This window comes from Suricata suricatta, chromosome 9 (genome assembly GCF_006229205.1).
Source record: "Suricata suricatta isolate VVHF042 chromosome 9, meerkat_22Aug2017_6uvM2_HiC, whole genome shotgun sequence".
Taxonomy (NCBI): Eukaryota; Metazoa; Chordata; class Mammalia; order Carnivora; family Herpestidae; genus Suricata; species Suricata suricatta.
The window spans coordinates 94894460-94920650 of record NC_043708.1 but is presented as its reverse complement, the minus strand read 5'-3'; the positions used below and the strand labels follow the sequence as shown (position 1 = coordinate 94920650).

The 26191-nt window shown below is 34.0% G+C and overlaps 1 protein-coding gene across 13 annotated transcripts in view; it reads left to right on the top strand.

Annotated features, from left to right (window-relative positions):
* Nucleotides 1-26191, top strand: part of ZNF280D (zinc finger protein 280D) — a 124618-nt gene that overhangs the window by 21990 nt on the left and 76437 nt on the right. For all 13 annotated transcript variants that reach the window (XR_003912982.1, XR_003912984.1, XR_003912983.1 and 10 more), the window contains 3 exons: nt 5645-5762; nt 14268-14423; nt 14567-14676. Coding sequence is in view for 9 of the 13 variants with exons in the window: in XM_029950810.1 (XP_029806670.1) it covers nt 5645-5762; nt 14268-14423; nt 14567-14676 (384 nt within the window). In the remaining 4 variants the exon portion in view is untranslated. The remainder of the gene's footprint in view (nt 1-5644; nt 5763-14267; nt 14424-14566; nt 14677-26191) is intronic.

Below are 26191 nucleotides of genomic sequence, written 5' to 3'. Positions count from 1 at the left end.
GCATGATGTTACAAAATCATGCATGGATAAAAGATCATTCAAAATGTGAGTAGACCAATAGATTTTAATGTAACAAAGTACAAAAAGTTCAGTGATAAGCAGTCAGATTCCACATTGCAATAAATCTTTAAGAAAATACTAATGTTGAATTTTGGTGTAGTAGCAAAGAAGCATATTCATAGTTATTCTAAATTGCTATTAAAATACTCCCTTTTTCAACTATCTTTATAAAGCCAGATTTTCTCTAGATTTTTCAAATAAAATAACATATTCAAATAGATTGAAAGCAGAAGTAGATATGAAACTGCATCAGGTTTTGATTAAGCTAGACATTAAAGAGATTTTCAGAGATGTAAAACAGTGCCTTTCTTTTCACTAACTTTTTATCTATTTGTAGCATAGTTACTTTTCATAAAATGTTATTTATGTTAATGTGTAATGGGTTTATTATTGCTTTTTAAAAATAAGTATTTTTAAAAATTTCTCTGTTTTAATGTCTAATATTGTAAATATCGATAGATATTACCCAAGTAAATAAAATCTCTTTTGGGTCCTCAGTAATCTTTAAATGTGTTAAAGGGGTCCTGAAACTAAGGAGTTAGAGTACTAAAACAAAAGGTTACCCAGACCTTAAAGGCTTTTTGCTCTTAATTGGAATTGAATTAACTCAGTGGTTTTTTCCATGTATATCATAAGCTATTTGGCACTGGCCTTAGAGAAATTTAAATGAAAATGTTTGTTCCTTTGACAATAAGGGAAACTTCCAAAGCACCTATAAATTTTCTTAGAGATATGCAAGTTCAAAACCAGAGCTAAATCAAAATATTTCTAGGTAGGAATAATCTATTTTTTCTATTTTTCATGTTACTATTAGGTAATCTGTTAGCACTAAAAGTTGATATTGGAAGGTGTTATTTTTCATAGAAGAGCTATTTTAATTGTAATTTATGTAAAAATGAACAGGAAGGCTACAGATTTTTAAATCTATGGCTAAGTAAATTCAATTCCCTCTAATTTTGAAGATGTTGCATAACATAAGAAAATAAGGATATCTTCGGGTTAATGTTTCTCTCCCTTGAGTTGTTGTGACTTGAGACAATTATTATCTGAAATAATAACTAATAGTGATATCACCTCTGGACCAGTAGTTTAAAAAACTTAGACTGAAGCAACAAACTTGAATGCTGATTCAGCCTTGTTTCTAAGCATTGCCAGAACCTCTCTGAGCCTCATTTTCTTCATTTCTAAATTAGGAGATTTTACCCAGACTACTGACTCTCAGTCTTAGATCCTAAAGGTTTTGCAGGTTATTCCTGGTATTTCAAAAGTTGGACAACTACTTGAGATGATATTAGTTGGATCAAATTAACTCAGTATACTTTTCATAACTTGTTGGTTTTTGCAGGATAGAAAACTGTAAAAAGAAACTTTATTATTCAATTTGGTAAATAAAAAAATCTTTCCAATATAGGACCCAGGCAGAAGAAACAAAAACAAGAGAAAGGGTTGTACCTTGGTGTTATAACAGTTAGAAAATAGGGCTTTTTCAAACTAAGAATGTTTATTTCTCTGGGCATAATTTTAAAATCAAAACACTTCAATTGGTGTTTCCCAGTCTTGTAAGTTCTTAAAGGAGAGATTGTGCCAGTTGGTCTGCATGGGTCCTGCAACTGAAATATTGTAAAAATCTCTCCAACTAATTCTGATGTGCAAAGTTACGAATGACATATATTCTGGAATGAATTGAGACTCCTCTATTTAAGAGAATTTACTCTGAAGTTGGGAAGTCACTGCTTTTAATAAATTATAATTACAGTTTTTCATCTTATGTTTGTGTGTGTGTGTGTGTGTGCGCACGCACTTACTTTTTCATGGAATATTTCTATACCTCAGCATCTCTTTCAGATCTCTTGCAGATGGCAGGGATATATTATTATCACTTATAAAGTTCGTGTGATACAGCTTAAGGGTATAGACTTTGAAATAAGCCCCCAGATTCTTAATTACAGCTACATCAATAACAAGCAGGCTGTTTTGGGAAGTCTTATGTAACCACATGTAACCTTAGTTTACCTATTTATAAAATAGGGTATAGTGATAGGTTTTTATTGATAATGTGAAAACTACTTGACTTAATACATACATGTGTCATGAAGTATAAGGTACATTTAAAACACAATGTGGCCATTATTTCAGTTTGAAAGGTGAAAAACTTGAAGCTCAGAAGTGACTTGCCGAAGGTTACATAGTTAAATGTGCCAGTCTTCTGAATCTGTCTAATGTCTCTACCTTTACTATTGCATTTGATATCTTTTTTTAACTGTTTTATAAGACGTTAAAAAGTTGGGGAATTATTTTAACAAGTTATTGTTGAATACTGTGTGCTTCCTCTCTGAAATTGTGGAGCTTTAATCAGAGTTGTTTCCTAATAAAGTGTTAACAGTATTAACTTTATATTTCTGTTAAAGAACTATTTTGGAAAATACAAGTAGAAAAAACTTTCCATTTTTTAAGTATAAATATTTGGAGACAATATTACGAAATAAGATTGTGCTTTTTTACAGTGAAGTCATATGGCAGTTCTGATTTTTTTATATTACATTGTTAAAGCTCAAATGGAGATATTTACCCGTTCTTTCTCAAATTCTGGAAGTGGTTAGAGTTACTTATGTACTTGTTTTCATTCCTTTTTTTTAAAACAATAACTGTTTACTTATTAAGTAATCATATTAGTTTCAGATATGCAACATAACATAATGATATTTATATATATTGTAAAATGTTCACAATCTAGTTAACATCTATCACCATATGTAGTTACAGAATTTTTTCTTGTGATGAGAAATTTTTAAATCAATACTCTTTGCAACTTTCAAATATGCAATACAGTATTATTATCAATAGTTACCATGTATATATACATGTTGTATATATCCCCATGACTAATTTATTTTATAACTGAGTTTCTACCTTTTGACTCCTTCACTCATTTTGTTTCCATAACTTCTTATCAACAAATGTCAATAGGAACATTTGTAGCAAACCAAAATTCTGAAAACCTTATCCCTCAGTTACTAAGTACAAATCAAAGAAAACCTTTATGTTTCTATTTTTAATATGTATTTTGGGGAGAAGTTTAGAAAGAGACAGAGAAGGGTACATACTGTATTTTGATTTTTCCTCCCGTGCAGAAAGAGTATAGAGTTTATAAATCATGACCATACTGTGTGTATAGACATGTATTCCTCCTTTTTCTCTGAACATTCTACTGGGATTATGACATTGGATATTTCTCAAAAACATAGTGGCTGCATGATAGTCTATCATAATTTATTTAACCATTCTTCCTTTGGATATACAAATTTTAATTTTTTGCTATTAAAAATACTTCTCATTAAACACCTTCATTTCCTTAGCATACATTTTTAAAGTGGAATAGTTGGACCAAAGGACATGAACTTACAAAAAGCCTTTGGTAGCTACTGCCACATTTTCATGCAAAAAGGTTGTATCAAAATATAACTTCTATTTTGCCAATAGTGAATGTTATCATTACTTCTTAACTTGTAAATTTTTATTTCAAGCTAATTTTAGACTTATAAGAAAAATAATACTAAGAGTTTTATACCCCTAGCCTACTTTCCCCTGATGTTAACATCTTCTGTATCATAATCAAGTAATTAACACTAAGTAAGTTTCAAACCTTACCTGAATTTTACCAGTTTTTCAATTAATTTCATTTTTTATTTCCAGGATCCTATTTAGGATCATACCTTGCAGTTAGTTATTTTTCCCTATTCTCCTGTTAGTTTTCTATAATTACTTTCTTCATCACTTGAATATATATTTTTTAATGTTTATTTTTGAGAGAGAGCACAAGTGAGGGAGGAGCAGAGGGAGAGGGCAAGAGAGAATCTGAAGCAGGCTCAAGGCTCTGAGCTGTCAGTGCAGAGCCAGACACGGTGCTTGAACCCATGAGATCATGAACTGAGCTGAAGTCAGACACTTAACCAACTGAACCACCCAGGCACCCCTCATGACTTGAATATTTTTAAGATGAGTAGTTAGTTATTTTGTATTAGATAGTGTCATCTTTAAAGCAGTGTCAGTTCAGTAGTTAAAAACTGACATTACCTTTATTTTTATTTTTTTGACTAGTAAGTTGGAAAAAAGTGTTTGTATGTATGGGTCATTTTTATTTTGTTTTTAAAGTGTCTCAGTTTATATCCATTTTTCTCCTAAAGTGACTTTTTCCCTTTTGACTTTTTAAAAAAAGTTTATTTTATAAGAGAGAGAGAGAAAGAGAGAGAGAGAATGGGGGAGGGGCAGAGAGAGAGGGAGAAATCTCAGGCGGGCTTTTCACTGTCAGTACATAGCCCAATGCGGGGCTCTAAATCATGAACCATGAGATCATGACCTGAGCTGAAGTCAGATGCTTAACCAAGTGAGCCATCAGGCACCTTTCCTTTCTTATATTTAAGCATTGTTAATCTTAAAACTTTTGCTTGTTGTATCTCATGACATAATAAAATGATCCAAAACTCACTCTGAGTACTTAACTCTCTATAATGATGGTCTTTTAAAAATAGCATTGGAATATATTTTGTGAATATGTCTATCAGTATATTTAATATATAATGGTATTGGAGTATATGTCCCTGAATTGATAATGCTTTTCATAATTATACTAAATATATATGTGTGCTAATTTACACTACCTTATATTGACTACCTTATGTTTCATTTCATACTTTTCAACTTATCTCTTGAGATCATCCTGCTAGCTGGGACCATCTTTTTTCTTGACGGAAAGGGTGAAACTTCCCTTGAGTCCTAAGGCTTCCAGGAGCAGAGCAGCTGGCTCAGATTATTCCTATAAACAGCTTCCATTTTAAACCCTGTTTGCTGGCTTTCTTACTTGTTTACTGTGTTGACCAGGCAGCTTTTATATTTGCCCTATGAGATGGGAGATTACCTAGTTTAGCATGGCTTTCTGTGGAATGATAGGGAGGGGGGGGAGGAGGCATTCTTTCTTTTCTTGACCCTTGCCTTATAAATTTTAACAATTAAGATGATTCCCAAACTCAAACCATGTGATATATTCATCCCTAATTCTGATGCACACTACTGCAGAATGATTCCTAATTTGTTTGCCCTAATATTTTGTCTGGGGGTGGGGGGTTTATCGAGATATAAAAGCTTTTAAATTTGTAGTCACGTCAGTTATGTTTTCCAGTTTTTTTCCTTTCACCCAAAGATTTTGGTAAGTTTTACTGTTTGCTCTTTGATAGGAATACTGCATTTTTGGTAGCCCTCTAAACTGTATCAGTCCTATGGACTTAAAATGAGTGTATATGTTTCTTTTATCTTGAAAAAGTCAGTCTAAAATTTGCCCTGTTTTAATTGGCTAGTTAGGAACAAACCAGCTGTAAGTAATAGCTCTCTTTCAGTTTTAGTAGATGGTAGTTTTGACAGTAACAATTACCTTTGTGTTTATAATTTATTAATCACTAATTGAGTCATCAAAAGCTATCCTTATAATATTGACATACAGTTAAATTTACCTTTAGAAACATTTATGAAACAAAATAATTCTAACTATGTTATATAAATGTAATATTCTTTCTTTGAAATGTTTTAACAGGGTTATATAACGAACTCATCACGAGTTGTGTCTAATAATTCTTCAGAGTTACTCTTTGATTTGACCCAGGATACAGGATCATCACATTACCAAGGGGGACCAACACTTTCTATACCAGGTTGGTTTTAGCACTTTTAAACAAAATTATAAGAAGAAACTCCATGATTATGTATATATAATTGACTTTCTTGTAAGGTGAAATGGTGCTAATAGTTCATGATTGCCTTTCTTGGGTGATTTTTTTCCTCTTTGAATGGTTTTAAGCAAAATCTTATTTATTAATAAGACATTTTATTTCTTGTTAATTAAGTAGGCTAACCAGTTTTGAGTTTGTTTTCACTTGGCACTAATAAAAATGGGCTGAAAAATCATAAAATAATTTCTGTAAGTTAGAGAAGTCCTCTGACACCCTACTCTGTTAAAAGAAGTATTAATTTCTATGACTAGAATGAACAAGTGTATGGTTACAGTTGATTTCCTAATTAGTGTCTTTCTGTTCAGTAAAGACTTTAGATATTGTAGTTACATATGATTACAGAGTGCTGTTATAAAATGGTACAATAAATTTGTATATAGCCAGTACTCAGTAAATGCCCTTTGGAGGAATATGAAATTTCTCTGTTAAAGTAGAATTAAAGTTCTTAGAGTATATACTAAGATAGTTCTTCATTAACCTAAAATAAATTAGAAATCTAGGAAAGAATTTCATCTAATTGAAAGTTCCATATAATTAAGGCAATTATGCTTTGTATCTTAGCAGTTTTGGTATGTTTGAAATATTTGACTAAATAGAGACAAATAAGATTTGGGGGAATTTTTAGATTATTTACTAACAAATCGGTGTGGAGAATCTACCAAATTGTCCCCCCATTTTTTTTTAAAGCAAGGCAGAAATACAAGCACACTTACTTAAAAAAATTTTTTTTAAGTTTATTTATTTTTAAGACAGAGAGAGGGCATGAGCAGGTGGGGGGGGATGTTTGGGGGTGGTGGGCATAGTGAGAGGGAGACACAATCCGAAGCAGACTCCAGGCTCTGAGTTATCACCGCAGAACCTGACATGGGGCTTGAACTCAACTGCGAGATCATGACCTGAGCTGAACTCGGACATTCAGCTGACTGAGCCACCTCGGTGCCCTTCTCCCCTAATTTTTTAATTGTAATATTAGTGCCTAAAATGTTTTTCCATTTAGATAATATTTAGTTCATATTCACTTCTTTGTGTGTCACTTATGTACTTTATAAAAATCTAGTTAGTAAAATAGGTAAGAACCAAAAGAAACAAGGAGAAAAATTGTCTTAAGTCTGGTTCTACAAAACAAAGGGACTTTATTAATAGAAAAAGTGAATTCTTGAAACAATGACTCCTGCCCTACCTATTAAGTTTTCTGTTGCAGAGAGAGACTTCAGCCTGAACAGTAAGTAGGATGATGATGATGTAAATCTTCATCTGTTGTTCTTAAGATTTTCGTAGTCTTTATCACATCTTTACACTTCATTTTTCTTATATTATTAAAATGGAGATTTAATTTTTCTTATTTAATGCATTTATTTTCCAGGCCTGGAGTCAGCTATCAGGAAATATAATTTTAATTCTCACTCTACTTTAGGGCTTTTTCAGGCACAAATAAGATAAATAAAATGTGAAAGCATGTTATGAACTTTATAAAAAATTTTTTTTAATGTTTGTTTACTTTTGAGAGAGAGATACACACAGAGCATGAGCAAGGAAAGGGCAGAAAGAGGGAAACACAGAATATGAAGCAGGCTCCAGGCTCTAAGCTGTCAGCACAGAGCCTGATGCAGGGCTCAAACTTATGAACTGTGAGATCATGACCTGAGCCAAAGTTGGATACCTAACCAACTGAGCCACCCAGGTGCCCCAAACTTTAAAGGATATGACATCAGTTGGTATGAATGATAATATGTGTTTTATGTTCAGTAGCATGATTAACTGACTACTCTCCAATGATCATGGATATTTGGAGAAGATTAGATTTGAGCTTGTTCTTGAAAGGATTTTTAGTGGCAGAGAGAGAACTGTTTAGAATAGGAAACAACACAAGCCAAAGACAACAGGGATAAATAAATTAAAGAGTCAGAACTTAAAACTCCTAAATTTTATTATATAACAGTATGTTTCTACTCTCCAGCCTGTTTTATAAGCAGATGCTTAATTAAAACAAAGCATTCATTAGCTTTTCAAGTAACTTGGCCATTTCACAAGGATGCTAGTGAGATTGCACAAACCTTTTCCAAGTACCCATCGTATAGCCACAATCATGTGCCTTAAAGATGGGGGAAAAATCATTTTTATGTTACCTCACAGGATGAACAGAGGAGCCAGCTAGTTTAGTATTCTTTATTTTTCTGTTATGTGTCCGCCTATTAAAAAGCTGATAGATGAATCTATTAGAGTAATTTTTCCCTCTAAAGTAAATTAAGATACAAAATATTAGTAATGGTAATAGCTGTCATATTTATTATTGAATACTTTCTATGTGCCATATTTTGTGTAGGTGATTTTTAAAAGTTAAGATACAAAATATATTTTTTAGTAATGATAATTACTAAATGATACTAAATCATACTAAATGGTATTATTGAATGCTTTCAGTGTGTCAGATATTATGTTGGGTGCTTTAAATATATTATCTTATTTGATCTTAAAACAACTCTGTAAAATAAGGCATTACAACTCTTATTTTACAAAATAGGATAATGAGGCTCAGAGAAGTTAGTTAAATAAACCAGGATATAGCTAGTCAGTGACAGAGCCTGGATTTGAACTTATACTTTCTGACTTAAAACCCTGGAGCATTTCTAATACATTTGATTTACTGCTTCTACTTTCAGTGTACAGTTGAGAGCATTAAAATCAAGTGTGCAATTTTAGAATCCTTATTATCAAGTACAGTTGTGTGTTATTTTCAAAAAGACTTTTGCCTGGCCTGGTTATATAGCCTAAATATCCCCATTTCTCTTGCTCATGCTCTGAATAAGGCTAAAATCCTTTAGCTTTGAGGTGATGGTTTTCATTCTGTTTTTAGGAATAAAATTCCTGTGCAGAATTTTATTCACAAGCCTAATAAATAAAATATGTAAGAGTTCTCTGTCAGACATCCCCTGTTTATCCCCTAAAATGAGCTTTTTAGGTTGTAGGAACATAATTTGAAAACCTTTGTACTAATATTTCTTCCATTATTAGTCCTTTCATATGTTACACTTGATCTTAGTCAAAAGGCCAACAAGCCATGAGCCCTTTCATATGAATAAGTTAGGTATTATTTAAGATTAGTTTTTCCACTCTGTATTTAGGAATTTTCCTCAGGTTTGTTTTCTTTTTATTTAGTTTATTTTGAGAGGTGGAGAGGTACACAGAGAAAGAGAGAGAGCGAGAGAGCGAGAGAGCGAACGAGAGAGAGAGAATCCCAAGCAGGCTCCACACTATCAGCACAGAGCTCCACATGGGGCTCCAACCCATGAACCCAGAGATCATGATCTGAGTGGAAGTCGAGTCACATGTTTAACCAGCTGAGCTACCAGATACTCCTCTTTTTTTTTCTTGTTATGTTCATTTGTTTCTTAAATTCCACATATGAGTGAAATTATATGGTATTTGTCCTTTTCTGACAGACTATTTTGCTTAGCAGGACCCATCCATGCTGTTGTAAATGGCAAGGTGTTATTTTTTTATTTGTTTTGAATGTTTGTTTATTTATTTGAGAGAGAGAGAGAGAGAGAGAGCGAGCGAGCGAGCAGGGAAATGGCAGAGAGAGAGGCAGAGAGAGAATCCTAAGCAGGCTCCGTGCCGAGGACTCATAAACCATGAGATCATGACACGAACCAAAATCAAGTCAGACCCTTAACAAACTGAGCCACCCAGGTGCCCAAAGATTTTATTTTTTTAAAAATATCTGAGTAGTATTCCATTACACACACACACTACATCTTCTTTGTGCATTTATCAGTCTATGGACATTTGGGCTCCTCCAGATATGGGCTATTGTTGATAATGATACTATAAACATTGGGTACATGCATCCCTTCAAATCACTATTTTTGTATCCATTGGGTAAATACCTACTAGTACAATTGCTGGATAGAAGGGTAGTTCTATTTTTAACTTTTTGAGGAAACTTCATACTGTTTTCCACAGTGGCTGCACCAGTTTGCATTATCACCAACAGTGTATGAGGGTTCCTTTTCCTTTGCATCCTTGCCAACACCTGTTGTTTCCTGTGTTAATTTTAGCCACTCTGACTGGTGTGAGATATCTCATTGTAGGTTTGATTTGTATTTCCCTGAAGATGAGTGATGTTAATAAGTGTCTTTTCATGTGTCTGTTGGCCATCTGTAGGTCTTCTTTGGACAAATGTCTTTTTATGTCTTCCGTCCATTTTTTAATGGGATGATTTGTTTTTGGATGTTGAATTTGAGAAGTTCTTTATAGATTTTAGATACTAACTCTTTATCAGATATGTTATCTACAAACATCATCTCCCATTTCGTAGGTTGCCTTTTAGTTTTGTTGGTTGTTTCCTTTGCTGTGCAGAAGCTTTTTATTTTGATGACGTCTGAATAATTTATTTTTGCTTTTGTTTCCCTGGCCTCAGGAGACCTATCTAGAAAGAAGTTAAGGCTAGTGTCAAAGAGGTTACTGCCTGTGTTCTTCTCTAGGATTTTGATGGTTTCCTATCTCATATTTAGGCCTTTTGTCCAGTTTGAACTTGTGTGGTGTAAGAAAATGGTTCAGTTTCATTCTTTTGCATGTTGCAAAGAGACTCTCTTTTTCCGATTAGATATTCTTTCCTGCTTGTCAAAGGTTAATTGGCCATATAATTGTGGGTTTATTTCTGGGTTTTCTGTTCCGTTCCATTGATCTATACGTCTGTTTTTGTGCCAGCACTATACTGTTTTGATCACTACAACTTTGTATTATAACTTCACATTTGGAATTGTGATGCCTGTAGCTTTGCTTTTCTTTTTCAAGATTGCTTTAGCTATTCAAGGCCTTTTGTGGTTCCATACAAATTTTAGGATTCTTTGTTCTAGCTCTGAAAAATGCTGTTGGTGTTTTGATAGAGATTGCATTGAATGTGTAGTTTGCTTTGGGTAATATAGACATTTTAACAGTATTTGTTCTTCTAATACATGAACATGGAATGTTTCATGTCTTTTTGTCATCTTCTGTTTCTTTCATCATTGTTTTGTAATTTTCAGCATATAGATCTTTTACCTCTTTGATTAGGTTTATTCTTAGGTATCTTATTTCTTTTGGTACAGTTGTAAATGGGGTTGATTTCTTGATTTCTCTTTCTGCTGCTTCATTATTGGTGTATACAAATGCACCAGTTTTCCCTGCATTGAGTTTTTACTGAATTCATGTTATCAGTTCTAGCAGTTTTTTTGTGGATTCTTTTATGTTTTCTGTAAGCAGTATCTTGTCATCTGCAAATAGTGGATGTTTGACTTCCTCCTTGCTAATTTGGACTTCTTTTATTTCCTTTTGTTGTCTGATTGCTATGGTTATAACTTCTAGTATTATGTAAAGTGAAAGTGGTGAGAGTGGACATCCATGTCTTATTCCTGATTGTGGAGGAAAAGCTCTCAGTTTTTCCCTATTGAGGATGATAGATGTGGGGTTTTGTATATATGGCCTTTATTATGTTGCAGTATATTTCTTCTGAACCTACTTTGTTGAGGTTTTTGTCCTGAATGGATATTGTATTTTGTGAAATGTTTTCTCTGCAGCTATTGAGAGGATCATGTGGTTATTATCTTTTCTTTTATTAATGTGGTGTATAATGTTGGTTTGCGAATATTGAACCACAGTTGCATCCCAGAAATAAATCCTATTTGAGCGTTGTGAATGATTCTTTTAATGTCCTATTGGATTTAATTTGCTAGTACTTTATTGAGAATTTTTGCATCCATGTTCATCAGGGATATTAGCTTATCTTGTAGTGTAGTCTTTGTTTGATTTTGCTATCAGGGTAATGCTGGCATCATAGAATAAATTTGGAAGTTTTCCTTTTGTTTCTATTTTCTGGAATAAATTGAGATGAATAGGTATTAACTCTTTATATGTTTGGTAGAATTCCCCTGTGAAATCATCTGGGCCTGGACTTGTTGGGAAATTTTTGGTTGCTGATTGAATTTCTTTGCTAGTTATCAATATGTTCAAGTTTTCTATTTCTTCTTGCTTCTGTTTTGGTAGTTTATATGTTTCTAGGAATTTATCCATTTCTTCCAAGTTGTCTAATTTGTTGACATATAATATTTTCTTATAATTGTTTATATTTTTGTGGTGTTGGTTGTTATTTTTCCTTGTTTGTGATTTAATTTGAATCTTTTCTGTTTGATAAGTCTAGCTAGAGGTTTATCAATTTTATTGGTTTTTTTCGTCAGAGAACCAACTCCTGGTTTCATTGATCTGTTCTAATGTTTTTTTAGTTTCTGTATCATTTATTTCTGCTCTGATGATTATTTCCCTTCTTCTGCTGGCTTTTGGCTTCATTTGTTGTTCTTTTTCTAGCTCCTTTAGGTATAAGGTTAGGTTATTTGAGATTTTTCTTGCTTCTTAAGGCAGACCTGTATTGCTATAGACTTCCCTCTTTCTAAAATTAAGCTTATGTTTTCAATATTTATTTATTTATTTATTTATTTATTAAGGGTGGAGGAGGGGCAGAGAGAGAAATCCAGGCACTAACAGTGCAGAGTCTGATGTAGGGCTCTATCTCAAGAGATGTGAGCATGACCTGAGCTGAAATCAAGAGTTGGAAGCTTAGCTGATTGAGGCACTCAGGAGCCACTGTAAACTTTCCTTTTATGACTGGTTTTGGACCATTGTGTTTTCATTTTCATTTGTTTGCTTGTATTTTTTTTATATTTGTTTTTTGATTTCCTGGTTGACCCATTCATTGTTTAGTAGCATGTTGTGTAACCTCCATGTATTTGTGGTCTTTCTGAATGTTTTCTTGTGGTTCACTTTAAGTTTTGTAGCATTGTAATCAGAATGTATGCTTGATATGATCTCAGTCTTTTTGTACTTGTTGAGGCCTGATTTGTGACCTAGCATTTGATCTGTTTTGGAGAATGTCCCTTGTACAGTTGAAAAGAACGTGTATTCTGCTTTAGGATGAAATGTCCTCAATATATCTATTAAGTCCATCTGGTTTAGTGTTTTATTCAAAGACCTGTTTCCTTGTTGATTTCTGCTTAAATGATCTGTCCCTTGATGAAAGTAGGGTGTTAAAGCCCCCTACAATTATGGTATTATTGTCAATTAGTTCCTTTATGTTATTAATTGTTTTTATATATTTGGGTAACTCCCATATTGGGGTCATAAATATTTACAGTTGTTACATTTTATTGTTGGATAGTCCCCTTTATTATATCATGCCCTTCTTCATCTCTTGTTACAGCCTTTGTTTTAAAATCAAATTTGTTTGATATAAGTATTGCTATTCTAGCTTTCTTTTGATATTATGTTGCATGATAAATATTTTCATCCTTTCACTTTGAATCTACCCGTGTTTTTAGGTCTACAATGAGTCTCTTTTAGGCAGCATTTAGTAGGATCTTACTATTACTTATTTACTAAAAAAATTTTTTATGTTAATTTATTTTTTTGAGAGACAGAGAGACAGAGCATGAGCTGGGGAGGAGCAGACAGAGAGGGAGACAAAATCCGAAGCAGGCTCTAGGCTATGAGCTGTCAGCACAGAGCCCAAAGTGGGGTTTGAACTTATAAACTGTGAGATCATGACCTGAGCTGAAACTGGACGCTTAACTGACTGAGCCATACAGGCGCCCCTATTTATTATTTTTTAGTAAACATTTTTAATGTTTATCTACTTTTGAGAGAGTGCAAGCTGAGGAGGGGCAGAGAGAGAGTGGGGACAGAAGATTTGAAGCAGGCTCTGCACTGACAGTAGAGAGGCTGATTTGGGGCTTGAACTCACAAACCGTAAGAATATGACCTGAGTCGAAGTTGAACACTTAATTGACTGAGCCACCCAGATGCCCCTATTTTTTTAGAGAGTGCACATGAGTAGGGGAGAGGGGCAGAGGAAGAGAGAAAATCTCTTACACTCATCATGGAGCCTAATGCAGCGCTCAGTTCCATGAGTTTGCGATCATGACCTGTGCCGAAATCAAGAGTTGGAGACTCAACTGACTGAGCCACCAAGGCGCCTCAGTACCTTTTTTTTTTTTTTTACTCATTCTGACACCCTATGTCTTTTGTGTGGAGTAGTTAGTCCATTTACACTTAATTATCGATAGGTATATATTTAGTACCAGTTTATTACCTGTTTTGTCATTGTTTATGGACATTTTCTGTGTTCCTTTCTTGTCTTTGTCACTTTTAGTTTTTCTTTCCAACTTGAAGAGTCCCCTTCAATATATCTTTCAGGGCTGTCTTAGTGATCACAAATTCCTTTAGTTTTTATTTGTCTGGGAAACTCTATCTTTTCTATTCTGAATGATAGCTTCTATTCTGAATGATAGGATCATTCAATTGTATTGCATTTAATTTAGCTCCAAAGTAATTTTATTTAGTTGTAGGTACCATTCTACAGTGTTTAAAAATATTTTCCCACTATTTAATTCATTGTAGGTATGAATGAAAGTTCGTTTTTATCAAAACGTCCTTCTACTTCCGAAGTAAACAGCATTAATCCAAAAAAGCCTAAGCCTAGTGATGGTGTTTCTGGAATAAATTCTTCAGCTGTATTTCCTTCAGTGACATCTCCCCAGGCTATCTCATCAAAAGGTAAATGTGAAATGTGGCATATAAAAGAGAAATTATAGTACTTATACATAAATTTTAGAAATTGTAACTTTATACTATCATTAGTGGTTATTTAAGTTATAAAAGATGAATTTTGAATTACGTATATTTTGAATTTATTTTAGGTACAAATACCTCATCGAATCAATCTAAAAATGGAACACCTTTTCCAAGAGCTTGTCCAAAGTGCAATATTCATTTTAATCTTTTGGATCCTTTGAAAAATCACATGAAGGTAAAACTTTTTCAAAATTTAATTTAGAAAGGTTTGTAAATCCCTAAAATATTGATTTAGAGTAAATAATGCTTTGTCCAGATGTTTAGGTGAAAAAGTCTTCTCATAGTGGTATATACATTTAACTTTCAAAAACATTTATATTCATAATGATCTTCATATAAGATTTTTAAATTTCCTTTGAATCATCAAATTTTAAGAATTAAAATTATGTACATTATAATGTATGCTTATTCTAATTTTAAATGCAAGAAAGTTATTAATCAGAAGAATATATTTAGTATATTTGGCATAATTCAACTTTAAAAAAAGGCATTTTTATATTTTCTTCAGTTATCATGTTTTCGTGTCCATGGTAACATGTGCATGACACATCACACAATGAAAATCTGAATTTTAAATTTAATTTTCAACACTCAGATTTAAACCCCACATGATGGAGTATTTCATATGAAATAATTATATTCAGAATATAGTTTGTGTAATTGTCCTAAATTATATCAGGATTTTTATTGGAATAGGAAGTTCTTGAAATTAAATTTTAAGAATTTTTCAAAGTACAAATGAAATATGAAGTGTAGGTAACATTTCACTTGAAATATTATAGTACATATTACAGTATCCTCCTGTTGTGTGAGGAAAGATAGCCTGTATTCTCATTGCATGCCCTGTGGAAATGGCAGGAAGGGGAAAAGAGAAAGAAAAAAGTCCATGTAGATTATATGAAGAAAGGAAAGAGAAGGGTACAATTGTTAAAGGAATAGGTAAAGAAAGTTCATGTTCACTATTTCAGAGATTGACAAACTCTTACTAAGATACAACATTTTGGGGGTGCCTGGGTGGCTCAGTCGGTTAAGCAGCCGACTTCAGCCCAGGTCATGATCTCAAGGTTCGTGGGTTCGGGCCCTGCGTCAGGCTCACTGTGGACAGCGCAGAGCCTGAAGCCTGCTCCTGATTCTGTCCCCCTCTCTCTCTGATCCTCCCTGGCTCACACTTTGTGTGTGTGTCTCTCTCAAAAATAAATAAATGTTTAAAAAAAAAAAAGATACAACATTTTATCAAAGAGGTAGAAAAAAATAAGGAAACTCTTTTAGAATTTCAAGTTCAATCTCTTTATCAGATACAAAACTATATTTGGTCTGTCACTACTTCCAGCTCCCAGAATGTAGTCCCTGATCATTACACTCTCTGCTTTCTTTTTCTATGAGAATTAACTTGTACTGGTGCTTTCGCTTTTTTTTCTTTTCTTTTCTTTTTTTAATCTGTGTAATGCTTTGATGAGATACTTGATGTATTTTATGTTTGCATTTTGGATGGAAAAAAAGGGCTAAATTCTTTAACTTTAATTGTTTGAGTAAAGAATACAGTGATATTATTCAAGATAAATAAGTTTTTAAAGGCATACAAGTGTAAAATCTTAACTGTGTCTTTTATTTACCTGGTTCCCAGAATGACTCTCAAAGAAAATGATTTTTATTAGTTCGTTTTTGTATTTTTCCTAATTCTCTTTCTATATATACAGGTAAACACAAATGTTATTTTCTTACTGTTTTGTATATAAATTGTAGCATATTATATATGCCTTTCTGTATCTGGAAAAATTGGCATCCATTTTCCAAAATATAGCTTTACATCCAGTATGTGTGTTATTGCATTGTTTGTGATTACTCATATTAGAAACAACCAAAATTTCATATAATAGAACAATATGCAACCTTTTAAAAAGTATGGAGTCTGTAATAGATAATGATATGGAATGATCTCTAAGACATATTACTGAACTAAGTTAAACATATAATATGAACAGCTTATTATGTGTGTTTATATCATAAAGAAATGTGACAGAATAGTCACCACCTCGAGCACAAGGAAGTTTAAAACTTACCTAGACTTTTTGTATTCTAGCTGATGCATTTTATATTTCAGTTGAAGTTTTAGTATTACAACATGGAATTCCATTTTGAAGAAATGTGATTTTTAGATTCTTTGCAAATGAATGTTTGCTATTATAGATAAGTGGGTGACTGTACTATAGAAATAATGCTTTCTCTTTCAGAAAAGGATATCTAAAACATAAGGCAAATATCCCACAATAAGAACAGTTTGTTTATCTGAGACCATGTGCCAGACTACTAAACTTTAAATACAATATTTCATTTAATCTTTAGAAAATTCTTGCAGGGGCACCTGGGTGACTCACTCTGCTGAGCATCTGACTCTTGATTTTGGCTCAAGTCATGAGCCCAGGGTTGTGGGATCAAGCCCTGCTTCTGGCTACACGCTGGTAATGGAGCCGGCTTAAGAGTTTCTCTCTCCCTCTCTCTCTCTTTCTCGCTTTCCCTCTGTCCTGCTTGTAAGCTTCTCCAAAATATATATTAAAATCTTTTAAAGAAAGATAAAGAAAAACAATTCTTGGAAATGAACATTTTTCTCATCATTTTATAGCCGGTTTATTTAAAGTCATAACTGGCATTCAGACGTTAATGGTAAAAGCCCAAGTTCTCACAAATATTTCCTTTTTGAGTGGATAGGTTATTTAATGTTACATGGAAACCTGAAAATAGGTATGTAATTTCTTTCTTAGGGTATGGAATGTAATATTTATCAGTCAAATGTAGCTTATTAATTACATTATTTAGATTTCTATATCTTTATTTTGTTGTCTACTTGATTTTTTTTAAATCTAAAATAAATTTATTATTTTTTAAAGTTTAAATTCAAGTTAGTTAACTAGTATAAGAGTGATGTCAGGAGTAGAATTTAGTGATGGATGACTTCTATATGACACCCACTGCTCATTCCAACAAGTACCCTCCTTAATGCCTATCACCCATTTCGCCCATCCCCCACTCACCTTCCCTTTAGTGACCCTCAGTTTGTTCCCTGTACTTAAAAGTCTCTTATGGTTTGCCTCCCTCTCTGTTTTTATTTTATTTTTCCTTCCTTTCCTCTATGTTAATCTGTATTTTTTTAATTCCACGTAAAAGTGAAATCATATTTGTCTTTCTCTGACTGATTTCATTTTGCAAAATATATTCTACTTCCATTCATGTTGTTGCAAATGGCAACAACAATCTTTTGGGTTGCCAAGTAATATTCCTGTGTGTACCACATCTTCTTTATCCATTTATCAGTCATTGGACATTTGGGCTCATTCCATAATTTGGCTGTTGTTGATAGTGCTGCTATAAACATTGGAGTTCATGTGCCCCTTTCAAATTAGCATTTTTGTATCCTTTGGTTAAATACCTAGTAGTGCAATTGCTGGATCGTAGGGTTGTTCTATTTTTAATTTTTGGAGGAAACTCCATACTCTTTTCTAGACTAGCTGCACCAGTTTGCATTCCTACCAAAAGTGGAAAAGAGTTCCTTTCTTCACATTCTTGTGATCATCTTCATTCCTGAGTTGTTCATTTAACCATTCTGACAGATGTAAAGTGGTATCTCGTGGTGGTTTTGATTTGTATTTCCCTGATGATGAGTGATGTTGAGCATCTTTTCATGTGTCTGATTGCCATCTGGATGTCTTTGGAAAAGGGTCCATTCTTCACTGGATTACTTGTTTTTTGTGTGTTGAGTTTGAGAAATTATTCTTTTTTGATACTCACTGTTTATCAGATATGTCATTTGCAAATATCTTCTCTCATTTTTTTGGTTACCTTTTAGTTCTGTTGATTGTTTACTTAGCTGTGCAGAAGGTTTTTATCTTGTTAAGGTCCCAATAGTTCATTTTTGCTTTTGTTTCCCTTGCTTCTGGAGACCTGTCTAGTAAAAAGCTGCTGTGGCTGAGGTCAAAGAGATTTCTGCCTGGTTTCTCCTCTTGGATTTTGATGGCTTCCTGTCTTACATTTAGGTCTTTCATCCATTTTGAGTTGATTTTTGTGTATGGTGTAAGAAAGTAGCCCATGTTTATTCTTCTGCATGTCACTGTCCATTTTTCCCAGCACATTTGCTGAAGAGACTGTCTTTTTACCACTGAATATTCTTTCTTGCTTTGTCAAAGGGTAAGTTGGCAATGGACTTGTGGGTCCAGTTCTAGGTTTTCTGTTCTGTTCCATTGATCTATGTGTCTGTTTTTGTGCCAGTAACATACTATCTTGTTGATTATAGCTATGTAATATAGCTTGAAGTCCAGAATTGGGATGTCTTCAGCTTTGGTTTTCGTTTCCAACATTACTTTGGCTATTTGGGGTCTTTTCTAGTTCAGTACAAATTTATGATTGTTTGTTCCAGCTCTGTGAAGAATGCTGGTGTTATTTTGATAAGGATTGCATTGAATGCGTAGACTGCTTTGGGTAGTATTGACATTTTAAAAATATTTGTTCTATTCCATGAGAATGGAATATTTTTCCATTTCTTGTGTTTTCTTCAATTTCTTTCATGAGATTTCTATAGCTTTCTGTGTATAGATCTTTTACTTGTGTGGTTAGGTTTATTCCTAGGTATTTTATGGGTTTTGGTGCAATTGCCAATGGCATTAATTCCTTGATTTCTGTTTCTGTTGTTTCGTTATTAGTGTATAGATATGTAACTGATTTCTCTACATTGATTTTATATCCAGCAGCTTTGCTGAATTCATGTATCAGTTCTAGCAATTTTTTGGTGCAATCTTTGAGGTTTTCCATGTAGAGTATTAGGTCATCTGTGAAAAGTGAAAGTTTGACTTTTTCCTTACCAATTTGGATGCCTTTTATTTCTTTTTTTATCTGATTACTGAGGCTAGTACTTCCAGTACTATGTTGAACAACGGTTGTGAGACCAGACATCCCTATCATGTTCTTGACCTTAGGGGGAAAGCTCTCAGGTTTTCCTCAGTGAAAATGATATTAGATATGGATCTTTCGTGTATGGCCTTTATGATGTTGAGAGATGTTCCCTTCATCCCTACTCTCTTGAGAGTGTTTTATCAAGATAGAATGCTGTATTTTGTGAAATACTTTTTCTGTATCTATTGAGGGAATCATGCAGTTTTTATCCTTTCTTTCATTAATGTGATGTATCACATTGATTGATTGATTTGTGGATATTGAACCACCGCTGCAGCTTAGGTGTAATCCCACTTGATTATGGTGATTAATTCTTTTAATGTATTGTTGCATTTGAGTTGCTAGTATCTTGTTGAGAATTTTTGGATTCATGTTCTTCTGGGAAATTGGTCTGTAATTCTCCTTTCTACGGGATCTTTGTCTGGTTTTGGAATCAAAGTAATGGAAGTTTTCCTTCCATTTTATTTTTTGGAACACCTTCTAAGGAATAGGTGTTAACTCTTCTGGAATGTTTGGTAGAATTCCCCTGGGAAGCCATCTGACCTTGGACTTTTGTTTGTTGGAAGATTTTTGATTACGGATTCAATTTCTTTACTGGCTATGGGTGTGTTCAAATGTTCTACTTGTTCCTGTTCCAGTTTCGATAGTTTATATATTTCTAGGAGTTTATCCATTTCTTCCAGATTGTCCAGCTTGTTTGCATGTAATTGCTCATAATATTCCCTTATTATTGTTTGTATTTTTATGGTATTTGTTGTGATCTCTCCTCTCATTTGTGATTCTATTTATTTGGGTCTTTCCCTTTTCTTTTTGATAGATCTGTGAGTTTATTAATTTTGTTAATTCTTTGAAATAACTAGCTTAGTTTTGTTAATATGTTCTATTTTTTTTATTTAGAAATCATTGATTTCCACTCTAATCTTCATTTCCCTTTTTCTGTAGGTTTTGCACATTATTTGCTGTGTTTTATCCAGCTCCTTTAGGTGTATATTTAGGTTGTGTATTTGAGACATTTCTTACTTCTTATAGGAAAGCCTGGATTGGTATATACTTCCCTTTTGTGACTGCCTTTGCTGCATCCCAAAGGTTTTGGGACTGTCATGTTTTCATTTTCATTGGCTTCCATGTACTTTTTTATTTCCTGGTTTAATTTAATTTCTTGGTTAACAGATGTTCTTTAATCTCCAAGTATTTTTGGTCTTTCCAAATTTTTTCTTGTGGTTGATTTTCATGTTTCATAGCAATGTGGTCTGAAAATATGCATGAAATGATGTTGGTCTTTTTGTACTTTTAAAGACTGATTTGTGACCCAGTATGTGATCTCTTCTGGATAATTTTCCATGGCACTGGCATTAAACTTACTTAATATTCATTGATATGATTTATTTTGGTTTTGGTTCTGTAACAATTTTTTTATTATCTTTTTTAAAGTCTTCCACCATGTATTTGCTTCTATGTATGTAGCTTCACTTTTTGGGAAGCCATATTTTTGTTCTCCTGTTTATCCTGGTAAGTTTAATGGTGATATAATTCTAGTAGCCTCCTATATGTTTGGCCATTCTGTAAAATTAGAGTGGTTAAAGTAGTATTAAATTTTCTATTTTTAACCCACCCACCGTTACCTTTTCCTCTTCTACCTGATTTTAGTCATTATTATCTGAGTATTTATCTTTGTACTATTAAAACTGCTCATACCTATACTACTTCATTTGGTTGCTCTAAATGATATTCTTTGATGTACTGCTGGCATATGTGAGGCAGTCTGTGACCTTATGTTTACTGTTCTTTTACCCCCTCCCAGTTTTTATTTGTTGATTATATAATTTTTTCATTGTCAGGACATATAACATTTGCATTTGAATTTGTTGACCTTATTTCTATATTTGTTTTAATCCTTTTTCACAGTAAATATGTTGATTACTGGTCTCTTTGTCATGGTTTTAGTTATCTGTTTGGCTGAAGTTCATCTTCTAGTAATTTCCTCAAGAATAGCCTGGGAACAGCATTGTTTGAGGTCTTTCATGTTCAAAACAGTACGGTTATATCCATTCTCAAAAGACAGTTTGGCCAGCTATAAAGTAAGTTGGATCCTACTTTGAGGATCTTGTTTGTGGTGCTCCTATTTTATAATATTGAGCGTTGCTGTTGAGAAATCTGGGCCTGAATTATTTTGCCCTTTGTAAGTGATTTGATTTTTTTGCCTGGCTGTCCATAGAATTTCTTTATTTTGGAAGACTGATAATTTTAATGTTTGTTTATTTTTGAGTGAGAGAGAGGGCATGAGTGGAAGAGGGGCAGAGAGAGAGGGGGACACATAGTTGGATGCAGGCTCCAGGCTCTTAGCTATCAGCACAGAGCCTGACGTGGGGCTTGAACTCAGAGTTAACCGACTGAGCCACCCAGGCACACTGGAAGGCTGATAATGTTATAAAGACATGATTCAGTGTTGGGAATTTGGGAAATTATTTTAGCACAATTTCTTGATTAATATTTTAAAATATTTATTTTCCAATGACTGTTTACCACTGTTCTCTTTTTTATTTATTTTTTATTTTTATGTATTTATTTATTTATTTTCACGCATGCAAAAGCAAAGGGCTTTATTACGGGTTTAGGCTCGCCGGGGCCTAAACTCAGGCTCACAGACCTTACAGGCGTGGTGGATCCATGCTGAGAGCCCCGAACAAAGGTGGGGTAGGACTTTTTATAAGTTTGGGAAGGGGGAGTTACAGGAAATTGTGACATAGGTACAGTGATCCAATTATTATTACACAGTATTATTGACAGCAGGTTTATCCAATTACAACATTTAGAGTGTTAACCAATCACGGAGTAGACCCAGGACCCAGGACCCTCACTTAGAGTGTAACTAGCCTTAAACAATAGGCCTGCCCTTAGGAATGTTAAGAGTCTTACAAGGGTGGTCTCTCTTGCCTCAGGCAATGTATAACCGCCTAATAGTTCTGGAGAGACTGACCTTTAGACCTAGTTTAGAGGGGAAACTTAAAGCCTGTCATGGCGTCTGCTAGGTTCAGACTCGGGTTCTTACATTCCCCCCTCTGTCTTGTAACTGACCCAATCCTGCGTCAGCTGAGTTACCATTGTACCCCTAAAGCCTGGCATAGCCCTCCTTGGTGTAAGGGGAATTTCTTATCCTGTAAAGGGCATAGGGAAGGAGAGTTTACCCAATTTCCGCCAGTCTCCATGGTGAATTTGGTAAGGGTCTCTTTTAGGATTTCTAATATCTGGTGCTGTCTGGTTTACAAAAGGAAGAATGACAGCCAATTTGTTCAGGATCCTGGGCGTATAAGTGCAATACGCCTCCATGGTTCTTTGGCTTGGCTTCTGGCCCAGAGCGGCTACTAAGTTCAACCTGGAGATTCCTTATAAAAGGACCCAGCAAAGCAAGCCTTGTAAAATCCTCATGAACAATCTGTATTCTTGCTGAGCTTGTGTAAATAATTAGGCCAGGGTTGTTATTTGGCTATCTCTGTTAATGGAGGTTTTTTAGAGAGAAAAATGTTTCAGCAATGCACTACTGTAAATGTAGTTCTAGTTCTGAGTGCCTTTAAATATTTTGTTGTTAGATCTCAGGCTTGTCAGTCTGTGAGGAAATGTTTAAAATGGGGGTCACACCTTTCCAAAAGACTTAAAGGTGGAATTCACCGATATGCAACTAAACAAAAAGTTCAGCCCCTATTAAAGTTTCAGGAATCACTTTGGAGTTAAGTAGGCCGACTCAGAAGAACCCTCAACCTGGTGAGGTGACCCAGATCCAGTCAATCGGCTTAAACTGACCCTCAAAGACTCTGACTCCGCAGATCTCCAGCCCTGCTCCAGCCACACCCCGGAAGCTGGTTGGTCTAGCACGGCAGAAGCCTGAGGAATCATTGGTCCAGTAAAATAAACTGTTTTGTCTCTTTGCTTTGGACTGACAAATGTCACCCCAGAAAGCTGGGGAAACAGCAAAAGTTCCTGATTGCACTAACCTTCCTCTTATGGATAGGATGTTCTGTTGGTATTAATTGCCTCTAATCTGGGCATGAGATTTCAACAAGGCAAAAGGTAAAGGGAGCCTACGCCTCTACCGCCAGACTCTAATGGGGGGGTCTTTGAGTGGCTGCTAGATGGCCCACCAACTTGGCTAATGTTCTCTTTTTTAAATTGTCTTCATCTCTCTGATTTTATTTCTCTACTTTTCCTTCAGTTTTGCCATTCTTTTTAATGTCTTTTTGGCCTTGCCATCTCTTCTTGCTTCCTGGTCTTCCAAATAGACATAGTTGTGTCATTGAGGTTGTAACATTTGCAAGAAAAATTTTGGCCACTATTTTCATCAGCATCTGCTCCATGGCATTTTTGTTTGAATTGTACATTTTTCTCCTCTTATCTTAAAGTAGTTTTGTTCAGATGTAAGTTTCTGTCGTAGTGAAGAACAAGTTGGATTCTCATGGGCTAGCTCTTTGTACAAGGTCCTTTAGGGAATCCCAGGTTGCCATGATAATATCACATCCTATTAGCTGGTTTACATAACTCTTTGTTGGGCAGAATATTTCCTGCAAATGTGACTTGTGTGTCTGATTTTGTAGCATTGCCTTCTCTGCTTCTCTATACCAAATGAAGTCTGAGGGACTTCTGTTATCCAACTTACCCCAGCTTCTGCACCTGTTTTTGCAAAGAAAGGATATAGCTTTGCAATTCAGGACATGTTTTTCACTTTTAGAATGTAAATTTTTGCTGACGCTTTCTAAGATCTGTCATTCTTGGGTCCTTTTGACTTCTCTGATCTACTTCCAGCTGCATGTATTCTGTCTGATCTTGGCTGCTTTGGGTAGTGCTGTCATATGTTATAGAGTCTGTGGATTTTATATGGTTCTTAGTTTCAATGAAAGTAAAATTTTTAGAATTTGGTTGTTGTAGCTTTGAATGAGTCCTAGGAGAGGGGGAAAATGTTGACTTATAAAGGATGATCATATGGGAATTTCTAATTTACTAATTATTTTTTTATTTAAAAAATTTTTAAATTTTTTAAATTTTTATTTATTTTTTTATTTATTTTGAGAGAGAGTGAGAGAGAGAGAAAGTGAGAGCAGGGGAGTGTCATAGAGAGAGAGAGAGAGACACAGAATCTGAAGCAGGCCCCAGGCTCTGAGCTTTTAGCACAGAATCTGACCTGGGGCTCAAACTTAAGAACTGTGAGATCCTCAGATGTTCAACTGACTGAGTCACTCAGGCACTTCTCTATTTTGCTATTTAAAAATAGCATCCCTAACTATAAATAAAAGAAAAAAAAAAGGAAACCAACTTGACAAAAACTATACATAAAAAAAAAAATAGCCTCCCACCTTCTTTGTTCTAAAAATCTTACGTAAATTTTTAGGTAATAACAAAGCAATAGAACATAGCCGGCTACTGGGAGGAGTGAAGATGAGAATGATGTTTAAGTGGTATCTACTATTTAAAATTACAGTGTATGGCATTAAAGTTTAAAATTTGCAGAATGGCTAACCCAGGAAAATAAGGAATAACCCAGGCCTGCAGTGAAGGGCTAGAAAAGAAAGGGTTTTAGGACTGAATAAAAGATGACCGGGTGATATTATACCATAGCTCAGTCATGCCATCCATAGCATTTTCTATCTTCCTATAAAACTTTCCATCTAAGCCTAAGTCTCATTTCTTAAGTTGCTTTCTTGCCTTTTAAGACTTCTGAATATTTTTTGTGGAATTCTTAGTTTTTCTTTAAATTACTAAATTTTTTGATCTAGGTTATCCATTCTTGGTTTTCAGTGTTTTATCATTCATCTGTCTTATAAAGGGATCTGAAACGTTGCTTAAAAGATATTATGGATGAAAAAAAAAGATACTGTGAATGAAACTAATGTAGCATCCTGTGACAACTATACTAAAAAAAAGACATTTTGACATTTGACTAAAAAAAAGACATAACTTGTTTTTAAAATCTGATTCTTTTTTTATTTAAAAGAAAATGGAAGCAGAGCAAGCAGTTGATCATCTATTATGTATATTATAATTTATGAGTAATTAAGGTAACTTTAGCTTTTATAGATGTACCAAATTAGATGTTTCTGAAAAATATAACCTTGTAGCACACTCTACTATATTCTACTTATTTTGTAGATTTCAGGAAAGTATTGAATCTCCAATATGACTCAATAGCTTCTACAGTCTGAAAACCAGATTTAATGTTTGAATATATATGATTGTCCACATTTCCAATTAGAGACACTATTCTGTATATCATTTTTGTGCATTATAATTTTTCCCATTGAGGTCACTCCTATGGTTAAATTGCAGATAAAGTCAGGGGTTTAGTGTATCACAGTGATACTACGGTACACATCATTTGTGGTAAGATATATATTTGGAGTTTTTTTCTGATAGTACTGATGGATTTACTCTCAACTATCCTTTTCTTCATTTATCCTTAGATTCAAACCCAGTATGTTTTAGAAGGAAGCATTTAAAGGTTGTGTGAGTCTTCTGGTCTTCTTGAACAGTGCAAAACCTTTCTCATTTCTCTCTTCTAATTGTGGTTTCATTTCATTTCAACTTTATTTATTCTGAGTGGTTGACTACAGAGGATCATGTAGTACTAAGGACCTAATGTATTTGTCCTAATTTCACTTATGGATGCAACTTTAACTACTGAACCACAAGTTATGTCACTATTTGTGGGCCCATTTTATTCAGTATTTTCCCCTTTGTTTTAGATCTAAAATAGATCTATTTTA